The 26,143-nt window shown below is 40.6% G+C and overlaps 1 protein-coding gene and 1 non-coding gene across 2 annotated transcripts in view; both read right to left on the bottom strand.

Annotated features, from left to right (window-relative positions):
- Positions 1–17,030, bottom strand: part of Kiaa1210 (KIAA1210 ortholog) — a 40,363-nt gene extending 23,333 nt beyond the window's left edge. The window contains exons 1-5 of the mRNA XM_074062213.1: positions 16,970–17,030; positions 11,890–12,058; positions 3,060–3,186; positions 2,836–2,967; positions 1,895–2,143 (exon numbers count right to left, since the gene is read on the bottom strand). Of these exons, the coding sequence (XP_073918314.1) occupies positions 1,895–2,143; positions 2,836–2,967; positions 3,060–3,186; positions 11,890–12,058; positions 16,970–17,030 (738 nt within the window). The remainder of the gene's footprint in view (positions 1–1,894; positions 2,144–2,835; positions 2,968–3,059; positions 3,187–11,889; positions 12,059–16,969) is intronic.
- A 4,355-nt stretch (positions 17,031–21,385) lies between these two features.
- On the bottom strand, positions 21,386–21,492 carry LOC141420019 (U6 spliceosomal RNA). Its single transcript, XR_012444726.1, has one exon. It is a non-coding gene; the product is annotated as a U6 spliceosomal RNA (small nuclear RNA).
- Between the last annotated feature and the right edge of the window lie 4,651 nt (positions 21,493–26,143).

Below are 26,143 nucleotides of genomic sequence, written 5' to 3'. Positions count from 1 at the left end.
GGATTTGGCAGAGTAATTTAGTTAATTCCGTTTTGAAAACCATGATACTTTTGACATTGAGGCACTGGTCCCTGTCATGGTCCTCTTGATGTGGATCAGAATCCCTGATTTTATCTTTAATGCATACCAGATAAGCACCAACAACTGTTCCAGGAACCGGGGCTACAGCAGTGAACAAAGTTCTGTTGTAGGATCTGCTCAGCTCAGTACCCATAGCCTTCAGATACTGTACCCAAAGAAAAAGGGCCACAAAGGAGGCTTGTCCCACAAGGTTTTGCCCCTGGGGTTCCCCCAACCAGGGTCTCCAGCGCCCCATTACTACTACCAAGCTCCACCGGGGACTCTTGGGAAGAGGGCAGACAAGCTATGCACAAGACTGGTTCTAATTAACTCTTCTCAAATCTGGTCCAATAATAACAAATACAAATAATTATGAATAACTTAAGTGTAAGACTTAGAATGTTCCACGCAGGAAGAACATTCCCTAGACATATTTCATTTAACCCTTACAATCCTTTGAAGCATTTGCTAAGTGTGGCCTCCATTTTACAGATAGGGAAAACTAAGTTTGAGAGATGATGTAATTGGCCCTAACTTCCCAGTGGAAGGGCAAGCATTTCAAAGGCTTCCCAACTCAATAGCCTGTGTTTTTAACCACTGTTGAAAACGCCTTATAGTTAGGAGATAACTCCTAACTAGGAGGTCCCAAACTGAAGGCCAAGTTCAGGTAGTTTAAAGGCAATGACCAGAACAGATGGTATGCCTGCTTCCTTAAGAAGGGCCACAGAAGAAGAATTGGACCTAAGAGCAGCGCGAAAAGTGGCTTTGTAGTCTTGGTTTCTTAAATGACTGAATTCAATTTGATCCAACAGCAGGAAGACACTAACAACATGCCATCATGCCTTCTTAATTATTTGTGCTCAAATAGAGAACATGAAATGTCTTGGAGAGTAATGTAGGCGTCCACATTCCTAACACTTTGCAGCGAACACCAGGTGAATATCTGGCAGGGAATAAAATTGGCTCAATCTCAATATTTCAGACACAACTGTATACCTGGATTTCCTCTCTCACAATCTCTTAGCAGTTCTGAACGTCACTTGTAAGCCATTAAGCAGCCTGCCCTTTCAAGGGACCCAGCCACTGGTCAATTCCATACTTACTCTAGCTTCTATGTAGCACTGGGTGTCAGGAAACTTTTGTTTTTGTTTTGTTTTGTTTTGTTTTGTTTGGAGACAGGATAGCCCAGACCGGTTTCAAACTCACTGTAGTCCAGGCTGACCTTGAACTCACGATCCTCTGCACCTGCTTCCTGGAAGCTGGGATTACGGGCCTGAACCCCACAACCAACTTTTGAGACCCTTGACTTAATGTTATTAACTATCTTGAATTTAGAGTTGTCGCCTTGGCACTTAAGCAAAGGTCAATCTGGTTGTTGAGGACTTAGGACTTATTCATACTCCATGCTCTCTTTAGCCCTGTTTCCTAGGGGAAAGCCTGAGGTGGTTTTTCCCCATCCCCTTTATTGTGAGAAGTAATGCTCCTAGAATATTTTTTAATTTTTCACAAAGATTAACCTTTTAAAAAAATCATGGAGGAACTGAGGGGTGTGGCTCAAGTGTGGAGTGTTGGACTAGCAAGCTCAAAATCCTGAGTTCAAACCCCAGTAATGCCAAAAAAAAATAGGAAGCATTTGTCCTAGGTCACTCAACCTGAATGTAAGTTAGTCCTACATTTTTAAAGAAAATTGTATTTTAGTCTTATTTAGTCATTAATGAATAAAAAATTATATAAAAAATATTAACTGAGTCCCTCAGTTAATGGGACTAAGACAGGAAGAAAAGACTGAGGAGTCCAGGAAGCAGATTGATTCTTTCCAAATGTGAGAAATAACCTTGTGGCGCTTGGTCATGGCCAGAGGGAGCAGGAGTGTCAAAACCAAGGCAAGTGAAAGGTGGTGTTGATATTTAAAACTGAAGACTGAAAAGTGCTCAGCAGTGACTTTCCCTGCTGTAGCACAAGATGACAAAAATCTGCTGATGGTAGGGGGCTTTACAGCCACAGGCTCAGCACCTTTGGTGACCAGCTCAGTGTTTCTTTCTCTAGGCTTCATGGCTAGTGGATCCAGCAGAACTTCCACACACTGTGAGGAAACCAGAGCAAGTCACGTGGGGGCTTAAGCAGATGTGTCAGAAATAAGTCCCACTTACTTTTTGCCAAATGCAAAATAATCTGCTCTTTGGTGGGAAAGGGTCTTCTCCTTGTGCAGTCTTCCCAGTTCCACAGGGATCTTTAGACAGAATCCCACCCAAAACTGACAGCAGGAGGAGTCAGGTGCTAAGGGTTGACTCCCTGGCAATATCTCCAGCACCCATCAGGAGCATTTCTAGATCAGAGTTCTGAAAGAGTCAGACTCAGCAAAGGATGCCTCCTATAAGCGTAGGATTAACTGGAGGTAAGAAATTAACCTATGTACATGCTGTATTTTATTGAGGCTACAGATGTACCTTGTCCTGGCAAATAAAAAGATATTTAGCATTTTGAAACTGGGGTAATAGAAAGACACAGATTTTGAGTTTAACACACCTGAGTCAGGTTCTCAAGTCTACAACTTATTCCCTAAGTGAGCTTGAACGAGTTCTTTAACCTTTCTGGGTCTTCATTTAATCCTTACAAACAACTCTTTGAGGTAATACTAATATTATACCCATCATGGGTGAGGAAAGGAAGGTTAAGCAACTAGCCTAGGGTCATACAGCCATTAAGTAGCAGAGTGAGAATTGTAGCATAAATCTGACTTAACTGCCCAGAAGCTAAACAATTCCACTCTGTTACCTCAGTGATCTTGGAACTCGCAACCCAGATTCCACTTTTGGATCGGTATCGGGCCACAGATCCACACGCAGCTCCAGAAGCTTGTGCATTACTAGTTCCAACTCTAGGCAGAGTTCTGGTAACAAAAGATCTCTGTGGAAGACAGAGAAAAAAACTTGAGGGTTGATGTGCTAGCACATGAAACAGTGAGCTGTCACTGCCAAAATACTAGGCACTGCTCTTACCTGCAGAGGTCTGCCTCTCTGAGGCTCCGAAGGGGAGCACAGTTCACCTGCTGATCTTTCAGGATCAGGCTCCAACATGAAGATGCTATCATGGGATAGGGCTTTGTTCCCCATGTTGCTCCTAGGCCTGGACAGAAAGGAAGGTCTTGAAAAGCAGCCCAGGAGCCACAGGAAATGAAGACAAAAGAAATGCATATGTGCTGACACAGAAAGCAGTCCATGAAATAAGTGAAAAAATAAAAGAACAGCATGGGCCCACATAATATATACATGCAATAACATGTACATATCATTTGTGTTTAATGAAAAACTTAGAGGGATAGCCAACAAGTTGTTAGTTTTGGTTCCCTGTGAGGAATGGCACTAGAGACAGGAGGGTTATTTTCATTTTATACCTTGTGCACTTCTGTATAATTTTAACTTTGAAAATTATGAACATGTCCTTTATATATGCATTTTACTGGGATATACTTTACTTATGTTCAATTCGCCTCATCAAAATATATAATTCAATAGTGGCAATCCTGGGTAATGGGAAGATTATTAAAGATTTTTCACATTCAAATTTTTTTCTAGTGTTTTTGGTTTGTTTTGTTTTAAAATATCGAGGATCTGCCCAGATACAGGAGGCTTTCATTCATCATTTTTTTTCCTCTTTCACAGAAGGACTCTGTGATATAACTTGTCATATTTTCAAAGCTATCTCATGTACAACCCACTCTCTCCTGCCTCAGCTTGCTAAACTCAGACAAACTTTCTGATTAAAAGTGGGACCAGGTTGATGACAATTATGTGCTGAGACAAATCGGTGGAAAGTTAGAAAGAAAAGAAAGGTTAAAGCACAAAAGACTCCTTTGGGGGTATGGAAATATGTTTTACCTTTAAATTTTTCAGCCAAAGAGATCACAAGAATAGAAAACTATGGACTAATATATCTTATGAATATAGATGCAAAAATTCTCAATAAAATATCACCAAATTGAAGCTAGTAACATATAAAAATAATTACATCCCATGATAAAGTAGGATTTGAAAGGAATGCAAAATTAAACATATAACTAAGGCATGTAGTACGCTATAACAATCAAATAAAAACAAAAATCACATGATCATTTAGATAGATGCAGAAAAAAACTATAAAATTTAATATCTGTTCCTCATAAATGCAATGTGACAGTTATGAAAAAAACAACAAATGCTGACAAAGATGTGGGAAAAAGGGACCGTTAATACACTATTAGTGCAGCCACCATGGAAATTAGTGTGGAGGCTCCTTAAAACACTAAAAATAGAACTGCCATATGATCCTGCTACACCACTCCTAGTCATATATCTGAAGACAGCATACATTTGAGATGCCTGTACACCCATGTTTATAGCAGCACTATTCACAATAGCCAAACTATGAAATCAACCCAGGAGTTCACCAACAGATGAATGGATAAGAAAAATGTAATACACAAAACAGTATTATTCAGCCATAAAGAAGAATGAAATTATATTGTTGCAGGAAAAAGGACGGTACTAGAGATCATCATGTTTAATGAAGTAACTGAGACTGAGAAGGACACATATCACATATTTTCTCATATGCAGAATTTTTGAAAAGTAGGAAGGAGGGATGAGAAAGAGTAATAGAGGGGAGAATTTGAACAAAGCACATTATATGCATTTGTGGAAATATCACGATAAAATCCCTTAGTACAACTAATATATGCTAATAAAATTTTAATGAAGTTGTACCCTTACCTTACACCATATATAAAAATTAACTAAAAATGTGTCAAAGACCTCTAAGAGCTAGAATGATAAAAATCTTAGAAGAAAACATAGGGACAAATCTTCATGATCTTAGCTTTGGAAGGGAGCTATTCTCACCACTATACCACCAACACCAGCATGATCTTAGCTTTGGCAATGAATTATTACATAAGATACCAAGGGTTCAAGAAACAAAAGAAAAAATAGATAACGATTTCATCAAAATTAAAAACATTTGTGATTCACAGTTACTTACAAGAAAATGAACAGACAGCCTACAGAATGGGAGAATATATTCACAAATTATATATCTGATAAGAGATTTGTAAATAAAATTAAGAACTCTTGCTATTAAGAACTCTCATTTAAAGACTTATCTGATGTCTAAAGAATATTTCATCCAACTTTTGCAAAATATACATTCTTCTCAGCAGCCCATGGAACTTTCTCCAAACTTGATCATATCTTAGGGCACAAAGCAAGCCTCAGCAAATATAAAGAAAGAGATATAATCCCATGCATTCTATCTGATCACAATGCATTAAAACTAGAACTCAAAAACAAAACAACAGTAGAAAATATGGAAATTATTGGAAGCTGAACAACACATTGCTCAATGATCAATGGGTCATTGATGAAATAAAAGATGGAATTAAAAGGTTCCTGGAAGTTAATGAAAATGAAAACACGACCTACCAGAACCTATGGGACACAGCAAAGGCAATCCTAAGAGAAAAGTTTGTAGCCATGAGTGCGTGTATTAAAAGGACAGAACAAGCTCAAATCAATGGCCTAATGCTACGTCTCAAACTCCTAGAAAAACAAGAACAAGCAAATCCCAAAACAAGCAGAAGGAGAGAAAAACCATACAAAGAATCAATGAAACAAGAAGCTGGTTCTTTGAAAAAATAAACAAGATTGACAAACCCCTGGCAAACTTGACTAAAATGAAGAGAGAAAAAACCCAAATCAGTAAAATCAGAAATGCAAAAGGGGAGATAACAACAATCACCACGGAAATTCAGGGAATCATCAGAGACTTTGAGAGCCTATACTCCAACAAATTTGAAAATCTTGAGGAAATGGACAAATTTCTAGATACTTATAACCATCCAAAATTGAACCAAGAGGATATTAATCACCTGAATAGATCTATAACACAAAATAAAATTGAAACAGCAATAAAGAGTCTCCCAAAAAACAAAAAAGCCCAGGACCTGATGGATTCTCCACTGAATTCTATCAAACCTTTAAAGAAGTACTAATACCAACTCTCCTTAAACTTTTCCATGAAATAGAAAGGGAAGGAACACTGCTTAATTCATTCTATGAAGCCAGTATTACACTCTTCCCAATATCAGACAAAGACACCTCCAAAAAGGAGAACTATAGGCCAATATCCTTAATGAACATCGACGCAAAAATCCCAAATAAAATAATGGCAAACTGAATCCAACAACATATCAGAAAGATCATTCTCCACAACCAAGTCAGCCTCATTCCAGGGATGCAGGGGTGGTTCAACATAAACAAATCAATACATGTAATACAGCACATTAATAGAAGCAAAGACAAAAATCACTTGATCATCTGAATAGATGCAAAAAAAAGCCTTTGGTAAGACCAAACACCACTTCATAATAAAAGCTCCAAGAAAACTAGGAATAGAAGGAATGTACCTTAACACTGTAAAGGCTATATATGGCAAACCTATAGCCAACATCATATTTAATGGAGAAAAACTGAAACCATTTCCCCTAAAATCAGGAATGAGACAAGAATGCCTATTATCCCCACTCCTATTCAACATAGTCATGGAATTCCTAGCCAGAGCAATTAGGCAAGAAGAAGGAATAAAAGGAATACAAATAGGTAAAGAAACTGTCAAAATATCCTTATCTGCAGACAACATGATCCTATATCTTAAAGACCCAAAAAACTCTACCCAGAAACTCCTAGATACCATAAACAGCTACAGCAAAGTGGCAGGATACAAAATCAATCTACAAAAATCCTTAGCTTTTCTATACACCAACAACGAACAAACTGAGAAGGAACACATGGAAACAATTCTATTTACAATAGCCTAAAAAAATCAAATACCTAGGAGTAAACTTAACAAAGGATGTGAATGACCTCTACAAGGAGAACTACAAACCCCTGAAGAAACAGATCGAGGAAGACTACAGAAAGTGGAAAGATCTCCCGTGCTCATGGACTGGTAGAATCAACATAGTAAAAATAGCTATACTTCCAAACGCAATCTACATGTTTAATGCAATTCCCATCATATTCCCAATGACGTGCATCACAGAGATTGAAAAATCTACCTTAAAATTCGTTTGAAACACAAGAGACCGTGAATAGCCAAGGCAAATACTCAGTTAAAAGAGTAATGTTGAAGGCATCGCAATATCCGACTTCAAACTATATTACAAAGCAATAGCAATAAAGACAACATGGTACTGGCACAAAAACAGACATGAAGACCAGTGGAACAAAATAGAGGACCCAGACACGAATCTACACAGCTATACCCACTTTATTTTTTACAAAGGTGCCAAAAACATACGATGGAGAAAAGACAGCCTCTTCAACAAATGTTGCTGGGAAAAGTGGTTATCTGCCTGCAAAAAACTGAAACCAGATCTGTTTATCACCCTGTACTAGTATCAACTCAAAATGGATCAAGGACCTTAATATCAGACCTTAAATTCTGAAGTTAGTACAGGAAAGAGCAGGAAATACTCTGGAAGCAATAGGTATAGGCAAGGACTTCCTCAATAGAACCCCAGCAGCCCAGCAACTAAGAGAAAGGATGGACAAATGGGACTTCATAAAATTAAAAAGCTTCTGCACAACAAAAGAAATGGTCTCTAAACTGAAGAGACCACCCACAGAGTGAGAGAAAATATTTGCCAGCTATACATCTTATAAAGCACTGATAACCAGAATATACAGGGAACTTAAGAAACTAAACTCTCCTAAAATCAATGAACCAATTAAGAAATGGGCAACTGAACTAAACAGAACTTTCTCAAAAGAAGAAATTCAAATGGCCAAAAAACACATGAAAAAATGCCCACCATCTCTAGCCATAAAGGCAATGCAAATCAAAACCACACTAAGATTCCACCTCACCCCTGTTAGAATAGCCATCATCAAAAACACCAAAACAACAGGTGTTGGTGAGGATGTGGGGAAAAAGGAGCCCTTGTACACTGCTGGTGGGAATGCAAGCTAGTGCAACCTCTCTGGAAAACAATATGGAGGCTTCTTAAAAATATAAACATAAATCTGCCTTATGATCCAGCAATCCCACTCCTGGGGATATACCCAAAGACACCTGGACTTTCATGTTTACTGCAGCACTATTCACAATAGCCAAGTTGCAGAAAAAGCCAAGATGCCCCACTACTGACGAATGGATTAAGAAAATGTGGTATTTATACACAATGGAATTTTACTCAGCCATGAAGAAGAAAGAAATCTTGTCATTCTCAAGTAAATGGATGGAACTGGAGAACTTCATCTCTAGCAAGGTTAGCCAGGCTCAGAAGACCAAAAATCGTATGTTCTCCCTCATATGCGGACTTTAGACCCAGGGCAAATGCAGCAATGTGGTTGGACTTGGATCACATGATAAGCGGAGAGCACATACAGGAGGAAAGTGTCTGATGTCCCCACTGCAGTGGAGCTAATACAGTAACCTTGAAATGACAGAGGTCAAATGGGAAGGTGACCAGGAAGTAGTGAAGAGGTCAGGTAGAGATGAATCAATTCAGGTTGTAATACACTTGTGTATAGAAGCAATGCTAGGAATCTCTCTGTATAGCTATCCTTATCTCAACTAGCAAAAAAGCTTTGTCTTTCTTATTATTGTTTATGTCTTCTCTTCAACAAAATTGGAGAAAAGGGCAGAACAGGTTCTGCCTGGAAGCAAAGGGGTTGGGGGGAGTGGAGGGGGTGAGGGGCAGGGGGAGAAATGACCCAAACAATGTATGCACATATGATTACATGAATAAAGAAAAAAATGAGAACTATTATTGAATTCTTAAGTCATTCAAAAATAAAAAAATTAATAACTAATTAAAACAAACAAAATGAGGGTAAAAGAAGCAAAGAAGATGAATATGGTTGATACACTTTCTATACAACAATCAATATAGAATTTTTAAATGTGTTGAAATCACCATTAGAAGGGGACTAAGAAAGAAAGGAGAAAAATAGAGAGGATGAACCAATTTGGGATACAATCCATATATACATGGAAATGTCATAATGAAACTCCCTGTATAGATATCTTAAACAAACACAAATGTCTTTTTTTTTCAAAAATGGGGGACAGAAAGGTAAAACAGGTTCTGTATGGGGGTTGGTACCAGTGGGAGGGGTCGATATAATGAAAGGATGAAGAAGGGTGAATATGGTAGAAATATCATGTACACATGTATGCAAATGGAAAAATGAGACCTGTTGAAACTTCCAGGAATAGGGGGAAGGAGGATGAAGGAGAATGATGGTGGGGATGAATTCAACTATGATATATTGTAAGCACTTTTGTAAATGTCACAATGTACCCCCAGTACAACAATAATATGATAAAAATAAAATAAAAATAGAAACAAACAAAAAATCTGAACAAATCAAAGCCATAATGTGAAGCTATTTCAAATCCACTTGCATAGCTACAATCTAAATTCAGATAAGTGTTGGCCAGGTTGTAGAGAAATCTGAACCCCTACACAATGCTAGTGGAAATGTAAAATGGTACAGCCACTTTAGAAAACAATCTGGTGCAAACTCAAATGGTTAAACATACAATTACCACTTGATACAGCGATTCCACTCTTAGGTATACACCCAAGAGTAATCAAAATACGGATCTGTCCCAAAACTTGTACACAAATATTTACAGCAACATTATTCACAATAGTCAAAAGGTAGAAGCAACACAAATATTCATCTGCTGATAAATGACAAAAATGTAAGAGAATACTATTCAGTAGTAAATTAATTATACAGTTTCTGATGCATGCTATAACATGGATGTTCCTTGAAAACATTATTCTAAGTGAATAAGACAGATGCAAATTCCATTTTTATGAGATGTGTAGAATAGGTAAATCCATGGTGACAGAAAGCAGATTCATGGTTTCCAAGGGTTGGGGAAGGGGCTAATAAAGAAGATTGCTCAATGGATATAAGAGGTTTTATTTTTTTTTTTGAGGTGATGAAAATGTTAAAATCTGATTGTGGTTTTAAAATTCTGTGGAGTTTAAAAGGATGTAATTTAAAAGGGTGAATTGTATGGTATGTGAATTATATCTCAATAAAACCATTAACAAAAAAGAAATAAATTGATTTATAATTTCACATGGATGATCTTTGAAAACATTATGCTAAGTAAAAGAAGCCAGGCTAAATGTGACATACTTTATTCCAGTTATGAGAAATGGCCACAATAGGCAAATCCATAGAGACAGGAAACAGATTAGTGGCTGGCAAGGACAGGGAGAAAATGTAGAATGACTGCTAGTGGATGGAAGGTTTATTTGGGGAGTGACAAATGCTATGAAATTGGGGAATGGTGAAGACTGCATACCCTAAAAGGTAGAATTTTATAGCATGTGAATTATATTTCAATAAATCTGTTGTATAAAAAGTACAATTATGAAAGTATTCCTATTATGTATGTATATGAAAGAAGAAATTAAACATGAAAAGAAGAAAGGACAGGAAGAAGGGAGAGAGAATAGAAGGAAGGAAGACAGGAAGGGAAGGAGGGAAAAGAAAGCAAGCAGGCTACATGCTACAAAATGGAGGACCCTTGAAAATATGGTGAGACAAGAATGATCTTTGTATGATTGCACTGAAATGTCCAGCATAAGAAAATAGTATAGGGGCAGAAAGCAGATTAGTGGTTACTTAGGGATAGGATGGGGGGAAAGGGGGAATGGGGATTGACTACTATTTAGGGATGGAAGAAAATGTTCTAAAAATAGATCAATTAAATTTAAAGTTTTAAAATATTCTATGTACTCATTACCTTTATCATACAACAATACTTTCAGGTTGGTGATTTAGAAAACAATCTTTAAAGGAGGTTAGACTGATTAAAATACAATATAGTCACGGGTGAAATACCATGGCAAACTCCCTTTGAACAATGAATGTACACTTGAAAATGAAGGACGGGAATGTAAAACAGGTCTTGTTGAGAGAGGGCACTAGTGGGAGGAGGAAGGTGAATGGAGAGGATTAAGGGGGTGACTGTGGTCGATGTTCTTTACATATGTGTATGAAGGCAGAACAATGAAACCTGTCAAAATCATTTTAAGTAAGGGGAAGGAGAATGAGAGAGAATGATGGTGTAGATGAATCTAACCAAGGTACATTGTAAACATATATGAAAATGTCACAATGAAATCCCCCATATAACTATTATATGCTAATAAAATATTAGACACAATCTTTAAATGGTGACTAGAGAAGCAGTTGGATATTGTAGGGCTGGCATTCACCCTGTCATTGTGATCTTCTCAGGGTGTACATGATCACAACAACCTCATGTTACAAGAATTAAAAATGGAACTCACTCTAAGGTGGCTTGTGGACCAACAAGAGAGGACAGGAGGCAGATGTGGTGCTACTTTGTACTAATGCAATCTAGAGACTAGTTAGACCAAACCTTCAGAATGACATAGACCACCTTATTGTATGAAATAAGCCTCCAGGTCCTCATTAGCCCTAGACCCCGTGTCTCTAGTTATTTTAGCTGTGATGGAAGGGCTTCCCTGATCTATCTGCGCACTCTCACCCAGGGCTCTTGGGGAATGGAGTGTGCATTTGCCATGCTCCACCCCACAGAGCCTGGCAGCCCAGACAACAAGCAAGCATATACACAGAAATGAGGCCCCTGGACATGGATGTTTTGGCAATAACTTGAGGCAGAAAGGCTAAGTCTCTGAGAGCACAGGACCATTGGTGACTTGGCTGCCAAAGGGAGACCTAGACCTAGCTGTTGCCCTTGCCTTGGACACACCCCCTGCATGCCATCTGAGGATACCTAGGCTGAACTGGTTGATCTTCCTGAACTGGCTTCACAGAAGAGATGCTGATATTGTTGCTGGACAAATTTGGCTTTAGCATTCTCCTTCCCCGGGCACCCTCAGGCTCTTTTTTCTTCTTCTTGCCAAAAAAGCTCCTGAGAGCTTTAAATTTGGATTTCTTCTTTCCTGAAAGTGAGAAATGAAAGTGAGGCAGAGTGCAATGGAGGAAAGGAAGGCAGGAGGGGAGACAGGACCTTCACTTCAGAAATAAGAACTGCCAACCTAGGTGCCTAGCAGATCTTGCCTCCAGTGCCCACAGCACCATGCCTTTGTTTGTTCCTCTAGGAACTCAGTACCCAAGTGTCTGAGTTGCTGGTGAAAGAAGCAAACCATGCCACAGCTTGGGCTTTTATGGTAGCTTCTATTCAGATCAAACTGAAGAGGTATTCAATTGCTTCTCAGTTTCAACTGTTCTCTCTCTCTCTCTCTCTCTCTCTCTCTCCCCCCTTCTCATACACACACACACACACACACACACACACCCCTCTCCTTATCCTAAGAAGTTCATTGGTATGAGAGGACGATTGAGCTAATGTAAGCAACTGGTATGTCCCTGATTGATGTCACTTGAATCATTGCTATCTATTGGGGGAGCAAGCTTCCCCATGTGAAAACCACTTCAGGACCCTTAGAAGTCCAAGTGAAAGTGGATACTTTCCAGCTTGTGTGCTGAAAGGAGTGAGTGCAGTTGACTGATGCAGTCAAAGAACGCTTCTTGAGGAAGGAGTTTATGAGCAAGGGAGAGGTCCAGGAATCAAAAAGGAGAAAGACATGCCCAGGCAAAGAAGCTGCCTTTGCAAAGGCTATGTCAAACTCAAGGTACCAAAGGTGTTTCAAGGTGTGTGTATGTCAGACAGAAGGAGGAGAGAAGAGGAAGAGGAAGGGGAGGGAGAGAGGGAGGAAGAGAGAGGAGAAGGAGGGAGGGGAGAGAAGGAGGAAAGGAGAAAGTGGAGAGAGGGAGGGAGAGAAAGAAGAAAAGAAAAGGGTGGAGGGAGGAAAAGAGAAAGGGAGAGAGAGAGTGGAGGGAGGTAAAAAAGGGAGGAAGAGGGAGATTGTGGAGGGAGGGGAAGGAAGGGAAAGAGAGAGGGGTGGAGGGATAGGAATGGGGGGAGGGAAGGACAGAGGAGGAGGAGGAAGGCAGAGAGAGAAAGAGGAAGAGGGAGAGAGGTGAAGGGAGGAAAGAGAGGGCAGAGAGAGGAAGAGGCAGAGAAGGAGGCAAGCAGGAGGGAGGGAGGGAGGCAGGGAGGCAGGAGGGAGGGAGGGATGCAGCAGTGAGGAATGTGCGCCATTTGGGCTTCTTCAGTTTCCTAATGAGCACACACATAGGTCTTTATCAGGACACAGTAGAAAGGAGAAGGGGAGGGGAATTCATGCTGCCTTCTTCAGAGGGGAAGAACTAGCTCTTACTGCTTTCACATGCGATAATGTACCAGCTCAGGAGTCATTCCAGTTCTCCGCAGGCTGCTCTCTGGAAGGCCTCCTCAGCATAGCAAAGCTGCACTGGCAGTGAAGGGCCATCCAGCAGCATTATGAAAGGTGTGATGAGGTCATGGGCTGCAACCCTCAGCGTCTGAACACCCTGGAATCCCAGGCTTGAATGTGATATCAATTAGCTCTGTGGGTAAAACCACTCAACCTCTGTGGGACTCAGGGGGGAAATTGGGGGTTTGTGGCTGATCAGCATCTTCCAAAGTGTGCTCTGAGGGATGCTCGTGAGTTTTGTCACATGCAAAAGGGATCTGCAGTCCAGTCCATCCGAAAAACATCACATTAGACAAAGTTCAGTGGTCTGCTTTCTAACAAGATTTTTTGGAAACTTCACAATGCTTATGTGTAAGGTGGAACTCCAAGAAACTAGGCAACAATATTGTCTCCCAAATGCGTGTAGGCAGAAGCTGGGACAATATAGGGTTTGCTCTAGCTCTGAATGTTATGACCTATTGGTGTGCTGATCAGTCCTGGGCCTACCTATCAGGAAGGTCCCTAAACTTCAAGGCCTTCCATAAAGCTAGTTTCTCACCAGCCCATACAATTCATGCCTCTCTTTTATCCGAACACCTAAAACTTGACTGTTAGTGCCATATTTGACATCTTAATGCTCATTAGTCTGTTGTTCAGGCATTCATTCACTCACCTATTCAAAATAGTTATTAAAGTCAAGTACTTACCATGTTCTGAGTATCAGTGAGAAAGGAATAAGGTATAGTTCCTATGCTTTAGCTATTGCCCCCACATCTGGAATGTACCAGGCCCTCTTTAGCATACATCTTTGCAACTAGGCATGCAGTATCACTCAAAAGACAACTGAGTCCATTGAGGAGCACAGAATACCAACACAGCTTGTCACTTCCCATGAATTGAGACCACTAAACAGTCATTCTTAAGCATTCTATAATTTAAACACTGGCCTTAACTGGGGTTGATGTAAATTATAAATAACATAGGTAAAAAACTTAACATAGCACCTGGCATGTAGTTAGTGCTCCATAAATGTGCACTAGTATTAGGGACTCAACAGTTTATTTGTTTATTAAGGCCAGATCTGATTCTGTACACATAGAAGTAGCCCTATGTCTATAAGGCAATAATAAATTCTAAAATATGCATGATTCGAACCAGCAGCCACCATGGGGCAGGGCAAAGAATCAGAGGACTGTGTACTTGATAGTCACCGCTTAAGTAATTTCTGATTTGGATGACTTGGGTGATTTCTCATCTACTAAGATGTTCCTATATATAGGGTCATGATTGGCATTTCTACCTAGAAGCAGAAAAAATAAAATCTGAAAGTGCAATAGAAAACATGTCTTTTTCCCAAGGTTCATTTCTTTAATTTTTTTCAGGAAAATTAAACTGATCTCTGTGAATTAAAATATTTAAAATGATGTTTGCTCTCACAGAACTACTGTGAGGATTTCATATCAATGGTCTGGGAAGTTCACAGTACAGAGTAGGCCGGCTTTAAAATCATCCTTGTTTTTCTCTTTGACCCTCTTTCTTAATTTCCCCACCCCTAAACGATTTCTACAACCCATGAAATTGTCATGATTTTATGTAAAATTTTGAATAATCAAAATTTTTCAGTTTTGTACTGGAAAATATTTAATAACTGGCCCTTGGCAAAATGCCCTGATCTGTATTACTTGCTATTTATATGGTATAAACACTATTGCACCATGACCAATTTGAAGCTACAAAACAGGACACTTGGGAAGAGGGGTGCAGTCAGTCTCCCAAGCCAGCCTGAGCCAGCTCCAACACATCATGCAATCATTCCTGCCCACTGAAGACGAGTTGGAGAGAAGTCCTCTCACAAATAGGAAGGAGAAGGCTTCACTTTAGCCTTTGAAGGTGCTGCCATTTTCCAAAGAGAAGGAACAAGATTTATTGATCTTGACATGTGGGGTTCCTCAGGCCTTCTGAAAGGGAATTTTATTCTCAAAACATAGCATAAAGAATACTAAGAACATCCACCATGTTTAGAAATGTAGTGACTTTTGCCCTCTCCCCTCACTTCAAAACCCCAGAAGGGAGGAAGGCAAAGCTAGAGAATTTGGAGTTGTAAAGCTGCTTCTTATAAACCAGCCAAGACAAAGAGAGAAGAGTCAGCAGCTGGTATTCCATTTGTGACACAGTGTATAAACACTGAATAACTAAACATAACACTTCTAAAAATTCTTCAAGCTGTGAAACCAAATTTACCAAACATAATCGTTGCATGAGCAGGCAAAATGATGCATTAACACATTTTTATGTTCCTAAATTAACAAAATGACTAGTGAATTTAGAACTGTAACAAGTGCTAAAATTGAAATATATATATATATATATATATATATATTCCAGTTTTTTCCCCCAAGTTTTTATTCTTTGCTGGAAAGAAACAACTTATTTTCCCACAAGAATTCAAAGTATTTTAAGCAATTTATGGTGCTAGAGAAAAGACTGTTTCCATTCTACCCTCTGGGGTAGCTCTGAACTGTGCTAGTGGGTAGTTGGGACACCACCATGTCAGACATGGTGGACTGGATGCTCTTGATCTAGAGCAGTAGCTTGGAAGCTATACATGGCCTTGGTGAGCAACCCATTGTTACACATAAATGTCAGCTGCAAGAATCTAAGTATTCTGTTGACCTTTTTTTTTTTTGCAGCGCTGAGGATGCTCAAATTATGTAAGTGCTCTACCACTTGAGCCATGCCCTCAGCATTCATCCTCATGGTCAGTTTTTGGTTTTAGTTTTTTGGGTTTTTTTAGATACTGAATTGCTATCTTAACTTTTTTTTTTTGGTAGTGGGATTTGAACTCAGAGCCTTGCACTTGGTAGGCAAGTGCTCTACCACTTGCGCTAATCTTAGTCCATTTTTGCTTTAGATAGGGTCTTGCGTTTTTGCACAGGGCTGGCCTAGGACTATTATCCTCCTACTTATGCCTCCAGTGTAGCTGGGGATTATAGGTGCATACCACCACACTCAGTTTATTTGTCCTCATGGTCAATTTTGATTGCTTTTTTTTCTCATTAAGCAGAAATACTTCTGCCTTAGTGAGTAAAACTCACTAACCATCTACAAAGATTATAGAGCCTCAGACAAACCGTTAGACCATCAGAGTTGGAGATGACAGAGGCAAGGTTAGAAAACTGAAAAGCAAATTTGGATTGAGTCTAATGTTATTACAAACTTGATAGGAACTTGTTTTCTTGGGACTTGGTTCTTTGTCCTAGGGGCTAAGCACAGTAAAGGTAGTTCTGGTTATCAAGGGTTTTTTTGTTGTTTTGTTTTGTTTTGTTTTGTTTTGGAAGGGGGTACTAGGACTTGACCTAAGTCAGGACTTTACACTTGCAAAGCAAGTGCTCTACCTCTTGAGACACACCTCAAGTCCATTTTGCTTTGGTTAATTTTGGAGATGGGGTCTCGCAAACTATTTGCACCAGCTGGTCCGAACTGTGATCCTCCTGATCTCAGCCTACCAAGTAGGTAAGATTACAGCCATGAGCCACTAACGCCCATAAATTATCAAAATTGTATTGGGTTACTTACCTTCATCACTGGCCTCTAGAACTTCCTGACTGCAAGAAACTGCACTTACCGGCTCAGCCATGGTAGGATCACTAAAATAAAATACAGAACAAGTCAGAAAAAAGTCATCATTTGATATCCACAATGCAACACAACCATCCCATCTTAGTCCTTATCCTTCAGTTAGCTTCTTTTTTTTTAATCTGGCAGTACTGGGGTTTGATCTCAGGGCCTCGTGCTTGCTAGGCAGACTCTCTATCACTTGAGCCATGCCCCCAGCAGCCTTCAGTTAGATTCTTCAACTATTCAAGAAGAGATGTATAAATGGAATTGCCATTAGGGAGAGTTATCTTCTCTTAAAAGACAGTACTTTCATCAATATGAAAATGTCCAGAAAATGCCAATATATAGAGACAGAATGCCTTGCTTAGGGCTAGGGGAATGAGGTTTGGGGTGCTAAGAGATGAAAAATCTCTAGGATATTCTTGGCCATCTTAATAAACACTCTTGTCCCCACCACTTTTTAAACACTAGGGAAAACTATCTCTGAGCTTTGTAAAAAGCCATGGAAAAGGAGTTTGCTACCCAAAATGGCAGGCCATAGTAGGCTAAATATTGTCCTTGACTCACCATTGTCAGTGGTAGAAGAAGTAGAAAGGGAAACAGTCATTAAACAGAAAAATATGAAAGACCAAAGGGAGAACAAAGGAAGAAGTCATCTTGGCACCTCTAATGCATTAATAGAACCATTCAATGCAACTCTGGAGTTCAGCATCTGAAATTCTTTCTGCCATACTTGCCTTATTTCCCCAACTGGGACATGTGGAACTTTCTCTCCTCCTAAAAAACTAGCAATCATGACAAAATAAACAAACCTCCCCTTGAAGGCAAACCTTCTTCTCATTTACCCCATGTTGTTAATGCATAACTCAAAAGAGTTATCTATACTCACATTGTGTGTTGCCTCACTTCTATTCTCCTGCGCTCTCTCCAGCCAGGCTTCCAAACCCAACTGCTTCCAACTCCTCCAAGACTGCACTGGTTAAATCCAACTGGCAGTGGCCTGACTTTCTGGTGTCATCTGACTCCCAGTTTTGAGTCTTATCACTTGTCTTTCAGAACATCACACTCCCCTAAATTTCCTTCTAGCTTATTGGCTGTTCCTTCTCTGTTTCCTTTACCGGATTTTTCTCCTCTGCTTGATTTTGAAATGTTGTAGCACTCTGGGCTGTGTCCTTGGCCCTCAACAATTTCCCAGACCAGTACAACTCAATACAAATGTTAACGTGCACAATTGCAAGCCACAGCTAATTTCAAATTTTCTAGTAGTGAGATTTTAAAAAGTAATGCCAACAGCAATTCTTCCCCCAAACAGGTGAAGTTGCTTTCAGTAATATATTTTCTTTAACCCAATATAACCAAAATATTTCAACATGTAATCACTATAAAAATAATATTCATGGCATACATTACATTCTTCTTGCTACACTAAGCTGACACATCAGTTACATCAGCCCCTCGCTCAAAAGTCTCCCTCAACATCTTACCATCAAGCTAAGAGTAAAGCTTTCCAGTCCCTTACCATGGGCCTGTTGAGGTGGCCTCATCTCCATGTTCCACTGACCACCAAACCTGCTACACTCTCACTTTGTCCTTCCATTCCAGCCTCACTGGCCTTCTTGGTAATCCCAGCACCACAAGCTCCATTCTGTCTCAGGACTTTTGCACTAGCTGCTCCCTCTGCCTGGAGGGCTCCTTCCTCAGAACAGTGCCATGGCTGACTTGTTTGTAGTAGAGAGTACTTACATGGTCATCCTAGCTAAAGCACCCCCTGTCTCCCTGTCTCTTCACCATATTATGCTTTACTAACATCTTCATAGCACCTATCACTCTCTGAAATGATATTCGGTTATTAATTTATTTATCTTTATTTTTTTATTTTTTAATACTTCTTTCTCCTTTTTTATTGTTTTATTATTCATATGTGCATACAAGGCTTGGGTCATTTCTCCCCCCTTCCCCCTGCCCCCTCCCTCCCCCCGCCCCTTCCCTCTCCCCCCCTACCCCCTCGCTACCTGACAGAAACTATTTTGCCCTTATCTCTAATTTTGTTGTAGAGAGAGTATAAGCAATAATAGGAAGGAACAAGGGTTTTTGCTGGTTGAGATAAGGATAGCTATACAGGGCATTGACTCACATTGATTTCCTGTGCGTGGGTGTTACCTTCTAGGTTAATTCTTTTTGATCTAACCAGTTCTCTAGTACCTGGTCCCCTTTTCCTATTGGCCTCAGTTGCTTTAAGGTATCTGCTTTAGTTTCTCTGCGTTAAGGGCACAAATGCTAGCTAATTTTTTAGGTGTCTTACCTATCCTCACCCCTCCCTTGTGTGCTCTTGCTTTTATCATGTGCTCAAAGTCCAATCCCCTTGTTGTGTTTGCCCTTGATCTAATGTCCACATGTGAGGGAGAACATACGATTTTTGGTCTTTTGGGCCAGGCTAACCTCACTCAGAATGATGTTCTCCAATTCCATCCATTTACCTGCAAATGATAACATTTCATTCTTCTTCATGGCTGCATAAAATTCCATTGTGTATAGATACCACATTTTCTTAATCCACTCGTCAGTGGTGGGGCATCTTGGCTGTTTCCATAACTTGGCTATTGTGAATAGTGCTGCAATAAACATGGGTGTGCAGGTGCCTCTGGAGTAACCTGTATCACAGTCTTTTGGGTATATCCCCAAGAGTGGTATAGCTGGATCAAATGGTAGATCAATGTCTAGCTTTTTAAGTAGCCTCCAAATTTTTTTCCAGAGTGGTTGTACTAGTTTACATTCCCACCAACAGTGTAAGAGGGTTCCTTTTTCCCCGCATCCTCGCCAACACCTGTTGTTGGTGGTGTTGCTAATGATGGCTATTCTAACAGGGGTGAGGTGGAATCTCAGTGTGGTTTTAATTTGCATTTCCTTTATTGCTGGAGATGGTGAGCATTTTTTCATGTGTTTTTTGGCCATTTGAATTTCTTCTTTTGAGAAAGTTCTGTTTAGTTCACTTGCCCATTTCTTTATTGGTTCATTAGTTTTGGGAGAATTTAGTTTTTTAAGTTCCCTATATATTCTGCTTATCAGTCCTTTGTCTGATGTATAGCTGGCAAATATTTTCTCCCACTCTGTGGGTGTTCTCTTCAGTTTAGAGACCACTTCTTTTGATGAGCAGAAGCTTTTTAGTTTTATGAGGTCCCATTTATCTATGCTATCTCTTAGTTGCTGAGCTGCTGGGGTTTTGTTGAGAAAGTTCTTACCTTTACCTACTAACTCCAGAGTATTTCCTACTCTTTCCTGTATCAACTTTAGAGTTTGTGGTCTGATATTAAGGTCCTTGATCCATTTTGAGTTAATATTGGTATAGGGTGATATACATGGATCTAGTTTCAGTTTTTTGCAGACTGCTAACCAGTTTTCCCAGCAGTTTTTGTTGAAGAGGCTGCTATTTCTCCATCGTATATTTTTAGCTCCTTTGTCAAAGACAAGTTGGTTATAGTTTGTGGCTTCATATCTGGGTCCTCTATTCTGTTCCACTGGTCATCATGTCTGTTTTTGTGCCAGTACCATGCTGTTTTTATTGTTATTGCTTTGTAATATAGTTTGAAGTCAGGTGTCGTGATACCTCCAGCATTGTTCTTTTGACTGAGTATTGCCTTGGCTATTCGTGGCCTCTTGTGTTTCCATATAAATTTCACGGTAGATTTTTAGATCTCTTTAATGAATGTCATTGGAATTTTGATGGGAATTGCATTAAGCTTGTAGGTTGCTTTTGGGAGTATAGACATTTTTACTATGTTGATTCTACCAATCCATGAGCATGGGAGATCTCTCCACTTTCTATAGTCTTCCTCAATCTCTTTCTTCAGAAGTGTATAGTTTTCCTTGTAGAGGTCATTCACATTTTTGTTAGGTTTACACCTAGGTATTTGATTTTTTTTGAGGCTATTATAAATGGAATTGTTTTCATACATTCTTTTTCAGTTTGCTCATTGTTAGTGTATAGAAATGCTAATGATTTTTCTATGTTGATTTTATATCCTGCTATCTTGCTGTAGCTATTGATGATGTCTAGAAGCTTCTGAGTAGAGTTTTTTGGGTCTTTAAGGTATAGGATCATGTCTTCTGCAAATAGGGATATTTTCACAGTTTCTTTACCTGTTTGTATTCCTTTTATTCCTTCTTCTTGCCTAATTGCTCTGGCTAGGAATTCCAGTACTATGTTGAATAGGAGTGGAGATAGTGGGCATCCTTGTCTGGTTCCTGATTTTAGAGAGAATGGTTTCAGTTTTTTACCATTAAGTATAATGCTGGCTGTAGGACTGTCATATATAGCTTTTATAATGTTGAGGTACTTTCCTTCTATTCCTAGTTTTCTTAGAGCTTTTATCATGAAAAAAATATGGAACGCTCACGAATTTGCATGTCATCATTGTGCAGGGGCCATGCTAATCTTCTCTGTATCGTTCCAATTTTAGTATATGTGCTGCCAAAGGAAGCACCGGTTATTAATTTAAATGCTACTTCCTTATCTGTCTCCACCACTAGAATACAGACTCCATGAGGGGCAGGGGCCATGTCTACTTTGTTCATCGTAGTACGGTCAGCACCTAGAAGGGTACTTAGAATGAAGAGAAGTAATCTAGGAACCACCTCTATGGCTAACTTTAGAAGTAAAGGCATGCAACTGCAGGCAGAGGAAGACTTGTCCTGGGTCCTGGGGAAGGAACCTCCTTGTTTTCCAACTTAACAGGACCTGCCTTGTCTCCCAGCAAGGAGCCCTACCCTTGAGTTATGCACCTGGGCAGAACCAAATACTGTTGAACTCTTCACATCTTTGATGCACAGTGGTCATGCCCAGGTGTCCCACCCATGTGAACCCTGGGTTGAAGCTCCATTCAGCAGAGCTAGGCTTGGATTCTCCGGGAGTAGGCGGTTTCTCTTCCTGTTTAATATCTACCACCACTGTTAGGTTTGAGTATGGAATATTCCCCTGAAACTCATGTGTCAAAGGCTTGGTTTGGGGAAGTGATTGGATCCTGAAAGCTCTGAACTAATCAATGGATTGGCCTCCAGGCAGAGGGAGCAGCTAGTGCAAAGGTCCTGAGATTGAGAAGAGTTTTTGGAGTATTGGTATTACCAAGAAGGCCAGTGAGGCTAGAGTGAAAGGACAAAGTGGAAGGTAGCGGGGTTGGAGGTCATTGGGGTATGAAGATAGGGCCAGATCACTAAAGGCCCATGGTAAGAGACTCTGAGCTCGATGGATTCATAATTTATTCTTGGCAGCACTGGGTTTTGAGCCTCAGGGTCTTTTCTACCACTTAAGCTGTGTTCCAGCAGCAAAAACCACTGCTCCCAGCTGATGGATTCATAATCTAATAGCATTATTGGAAAGTGGTGGAAACTAGGAGGTAAGGCCTGGATGGAGGAAGTGGGTCACGGGTATGGAAGTGGATGTACCCATGAAGGGCATATCTTGTCTCCCTATCCCTCCTTCTGTCTCCACCTCCTGTCTGCCATGAGGTGAGCAGCTTTGCTCCTCCACACCATGATGTTCTGCCTTGCCACAGGCCCACAGTGATGGGGCCAAGCAACCAAGGCCTGAAACCTCTGAAACTGTGAACCAAAATAAATCCTTCCTCCCTTAAGTTGTTCATTTCAGGTATTTTATCACAGTGATGAAAAGGCTGGCTACCATACCCACTGACAGAAATTCTTTCTTTTCATCTTCAGGTTGACATTAGTAAACAGAGCTTTGCTTTCCAACTATGTCCCTATAGAGGCATCACTGTATTTCTCTCATGGCTAATATATATTTAAAATGAATTTGTTCCTCAGTAATACCAGGACTCATTAACTGTGAGTCTGGGCTGACTCATCTGTTCTACACTTTTATTTATGATGGTCAGCAAAAACTATTGTAACCACAGTACTATCTCAAAAAAAAGTCACAGTTCTCACTCTAAAATGCCAGTGTAACCATGAGCCTTCCTTGCTTAAACTTAGCAACTTCCTGCTGTCCTCAGATAAAAGCTAAGTTTGTAACACTCGAAGCCCTCGGCAATCTGGTGTTCTCTGCAGTTCCCTTGGCCTGAAACACTGTCCTCCTAATCCACTCATCTTTGAAATTCTACACATTCTTCAAGACCCAGACGCATTCTCAAAGAACCATCCCTGCCCCATGCACTTGGCCCTTTGCATACACTTCTGCCATAGCCAATGTCACCTTGACAGCAGGGACCACATTTGGCTTATCTATCACCATCACATATCATGATACTAAACATACAAGGTGCTCATTGCATGCATTTGTGGAAGGATGGATGCAGAAATAGGTAGGATATTGGAGTGGCAAATAGCAGTCAGTAGTTCCCTTGTTTAAACATGTGGAGACATCTCTGCACGAAGTCCTGTAAAAAAGCTGGTAAGATGAGGAAAGAAAGAAGAAACAAGTTTTTACACACTCCCTGCTTAGAGACCATCAGAGCCACATCCAAAGAGCATAAACAGTCATGCAATAATGATTGCCGGGAATTCTGACCCAGCAGAGACCAACCCCAGATACTTGGACCCCAGACCTTCCCTTTCCTTCTCAGTTGGCTCACTTGAGAGATGAACACAGCCAAAAAAAAAAAAAGAGAGGAAAAACAAGGACAAAAAGCCTGTCATCCAAGGTTTTTGAAATTGTTTAACCACAGCCTGATTTAGGTTCAAGAATTCAGAAGACTTTGCTTGATACCCTTGCTGCCTTCCCACAATGGGGAATGCTAATAGAAAGCTGCTGGCCTCATAGCCTAAACTAATAGGATGAAGTGCTCTTCATGGAGTCTGTGGTAGATAGAATTCTAAGATGGTGCCCAGGATTTTCATCACCAGTATGCATGCCCTGTAAATCCCCTCCCCTGAATGTGGGGGGCCTAACTGAAACAGGTAAGCCTTTTAAAGGGGGAGTCTAGAGGCCAGCTATAGAAATCAAAGGGATTTGAAGCTGCAGCAGATGCTCTCCTGTTGGGCTTGAAAGAACAAACTGCCATGTCATGAAGAGCCATATGGCAGGGAATGGCAAATGGTGTCTAGTAGCTGAGAGCAATCCTTGGTTACCAGCCATCAACCTAGAACCACAGAAAATTGAATTCTGTCAACAACTAGTCATTTGGAAAATGACCCTGAATCTCAGATGAGACCTCAGCCCTGGCTGATACATTGCATACAGCTTGGTGGGACCCCAAGAGAGAGCCTAGTTAAGCCATGCCTGGACTCTTAACTCACGGAAACCGAAAGGTAACAAATTTATGTGATTATAAAAAGACTCAATTCTTTGTCATTCTGTTGCACAGCAACAGAAAAGTAACAGAGTCCTGTAGGCCTGGCTCCAATTAAGGAAAAAGTAAAAAGTGGGGTAGGTTTGGAGCCATGTAAGATGCAAGACAGAACTTTGTACAAAAGCCCAGGAGGGGATTGTTTGTACCCACCACAAATCCTTTATGAAGAACCTAAGTTGACATTCTCTCAAGTAAGTTGTCATCTGGACAGGTTAGCTCCTGCCAAATGTTAGAACATGCAAATGCCCCTTAAAGGCTCACCTTGTTTGAGAGAGATTCCCTACCTTCAAGAGAATGTCTTCAACCCTTTTCCAACTATTGCTACACTTTGTGCCTTCGGCCAGAGGTGTGTGTATTTGCCAAGAGGCAGATGAAGAGCCCTGGGTTGATCATTCTGAGACCTGACGGGGAAGAGAATGGAGGTGACTATTTTCCCCCTTGAAACTACTCCACTAGCTCTAGAGGAATGTCTGATGCCAGGAGGCCAATTCATAAAGGCACCTGGGATCCCCCTGAAATTAAAGTACCAGAAGAAGGCCCGAGACCACTTATTAATTGTAAACTAAGCTACCCTCCAGTGGAGAGGAACCCATGGTCACTCCCCTGCCTCTTTTTCTTGTGTGAGGTAGGCAGGAGGGCATTAGAGGTTCAGCCATGCTTTGAAATGCAGCCCTTAGATGCTCCATAATGAGGACAGCTGCTCTGCAGATTACACAGTGATCTCCAGAAATCTGGCTCCATGAGCCATCTGTAGTCAGGATGGCTCCACTGTGGACAGTCACCCTACCACTTAGCAGACTTCATTTGGTGGAATGGGGAGGTTGATACTAAGTTCCACCCAAGATACAACTACATCCCTGCAAAACTCAGAGATTTCCGCACAGTTAGCACAATTGGCATTTTCCCAGCCGGGACCAAGGGAAACAGCTGTTAGTAGGCTCAAGGCCAAATAATTGGCCTTTGAATTTCCGTTTGCTTATGCTCCTGGAAACAGGAGTGAGCACCTTCATGGGAGCCTGGAAAGAGGAAACAATCTTGAAGGCCATTAATCCTGGCTCTGAGAGCCCTGGGTAGATATCTGCCCAAAGCAGAAACTGCTGTATGGCTTGGGTGGCACATTATTTGACACAATCTCTGCAGCAACTGCTGCAAAGCTAACTCTCAAAATGCCCAGAGGAGTCAATAGTAAGACATAACAGGTAGAGAGGGTCACTTCTGTGCATTCTAAGTCCCTGCCTGTGGGTATTTGACCCCTAGGGACCATCGAACAGATGCTCATCCATGCTCTAGGGGACTCAGGCCTCACATGGATGCCTGCTCTGTTACTCTAGGAAAGAATTGAAGGCCACCCTTTCCACTTCCTGACCACAGAGAAGCTTATTTCAGGAATGCCTCTGAGCACCCTGCTCACCATCCAGGGAGCCTGATTTTGTCCCTGAGACTGAAGGCAGCCACAAAACAATGGGTTGTCTCAGCTGAAAAACAGCTTGTAATTCTCTAGAAACAGTAGTCTACCACTGGGAACACTGAGCAACAGGAAAAATCCATTCTGTTAGAGAGGAAAGATAATTTCTCCTCAGTCAACTAATCCTAAACTTCCTGTTGGAACAAACCCCTGTGACAAAAGACAAATTAACAAGCAAGTTTATTACTGCATGCAATGCACACCTTGTGGGCCAAACATCACTCTGGAAGGTAGCTCAAAGCAACAGCTTAGTGACAAGGAATGATACATTTCTAAAGAAGTCACAAAACAAAGGCAAAGGACTGACTCTCTAAAGGAAGCAACTTGAGGGGAAGGCAAACAAATGGCAGATAAAGATTACTTGTT

The sequence above is a fragment of the Castor canadensis genome, chromosome X (assembly GCF_047511655.1).
Source record: "Castor canadensis chromosome X, mCasCan1.hap1v2, whole genome shotgun sequence".
NCBI classification, from domain to species: Eukaryota; Metazoa; Chordata; class Mammalia; order Rodentia; family Castoridae; genus Castor; species Castor canadensis.
Note: the sequence above shows the minus strand (reverse complement) of the source record. Positions and strands in the feature narration are given on the sequence as shown.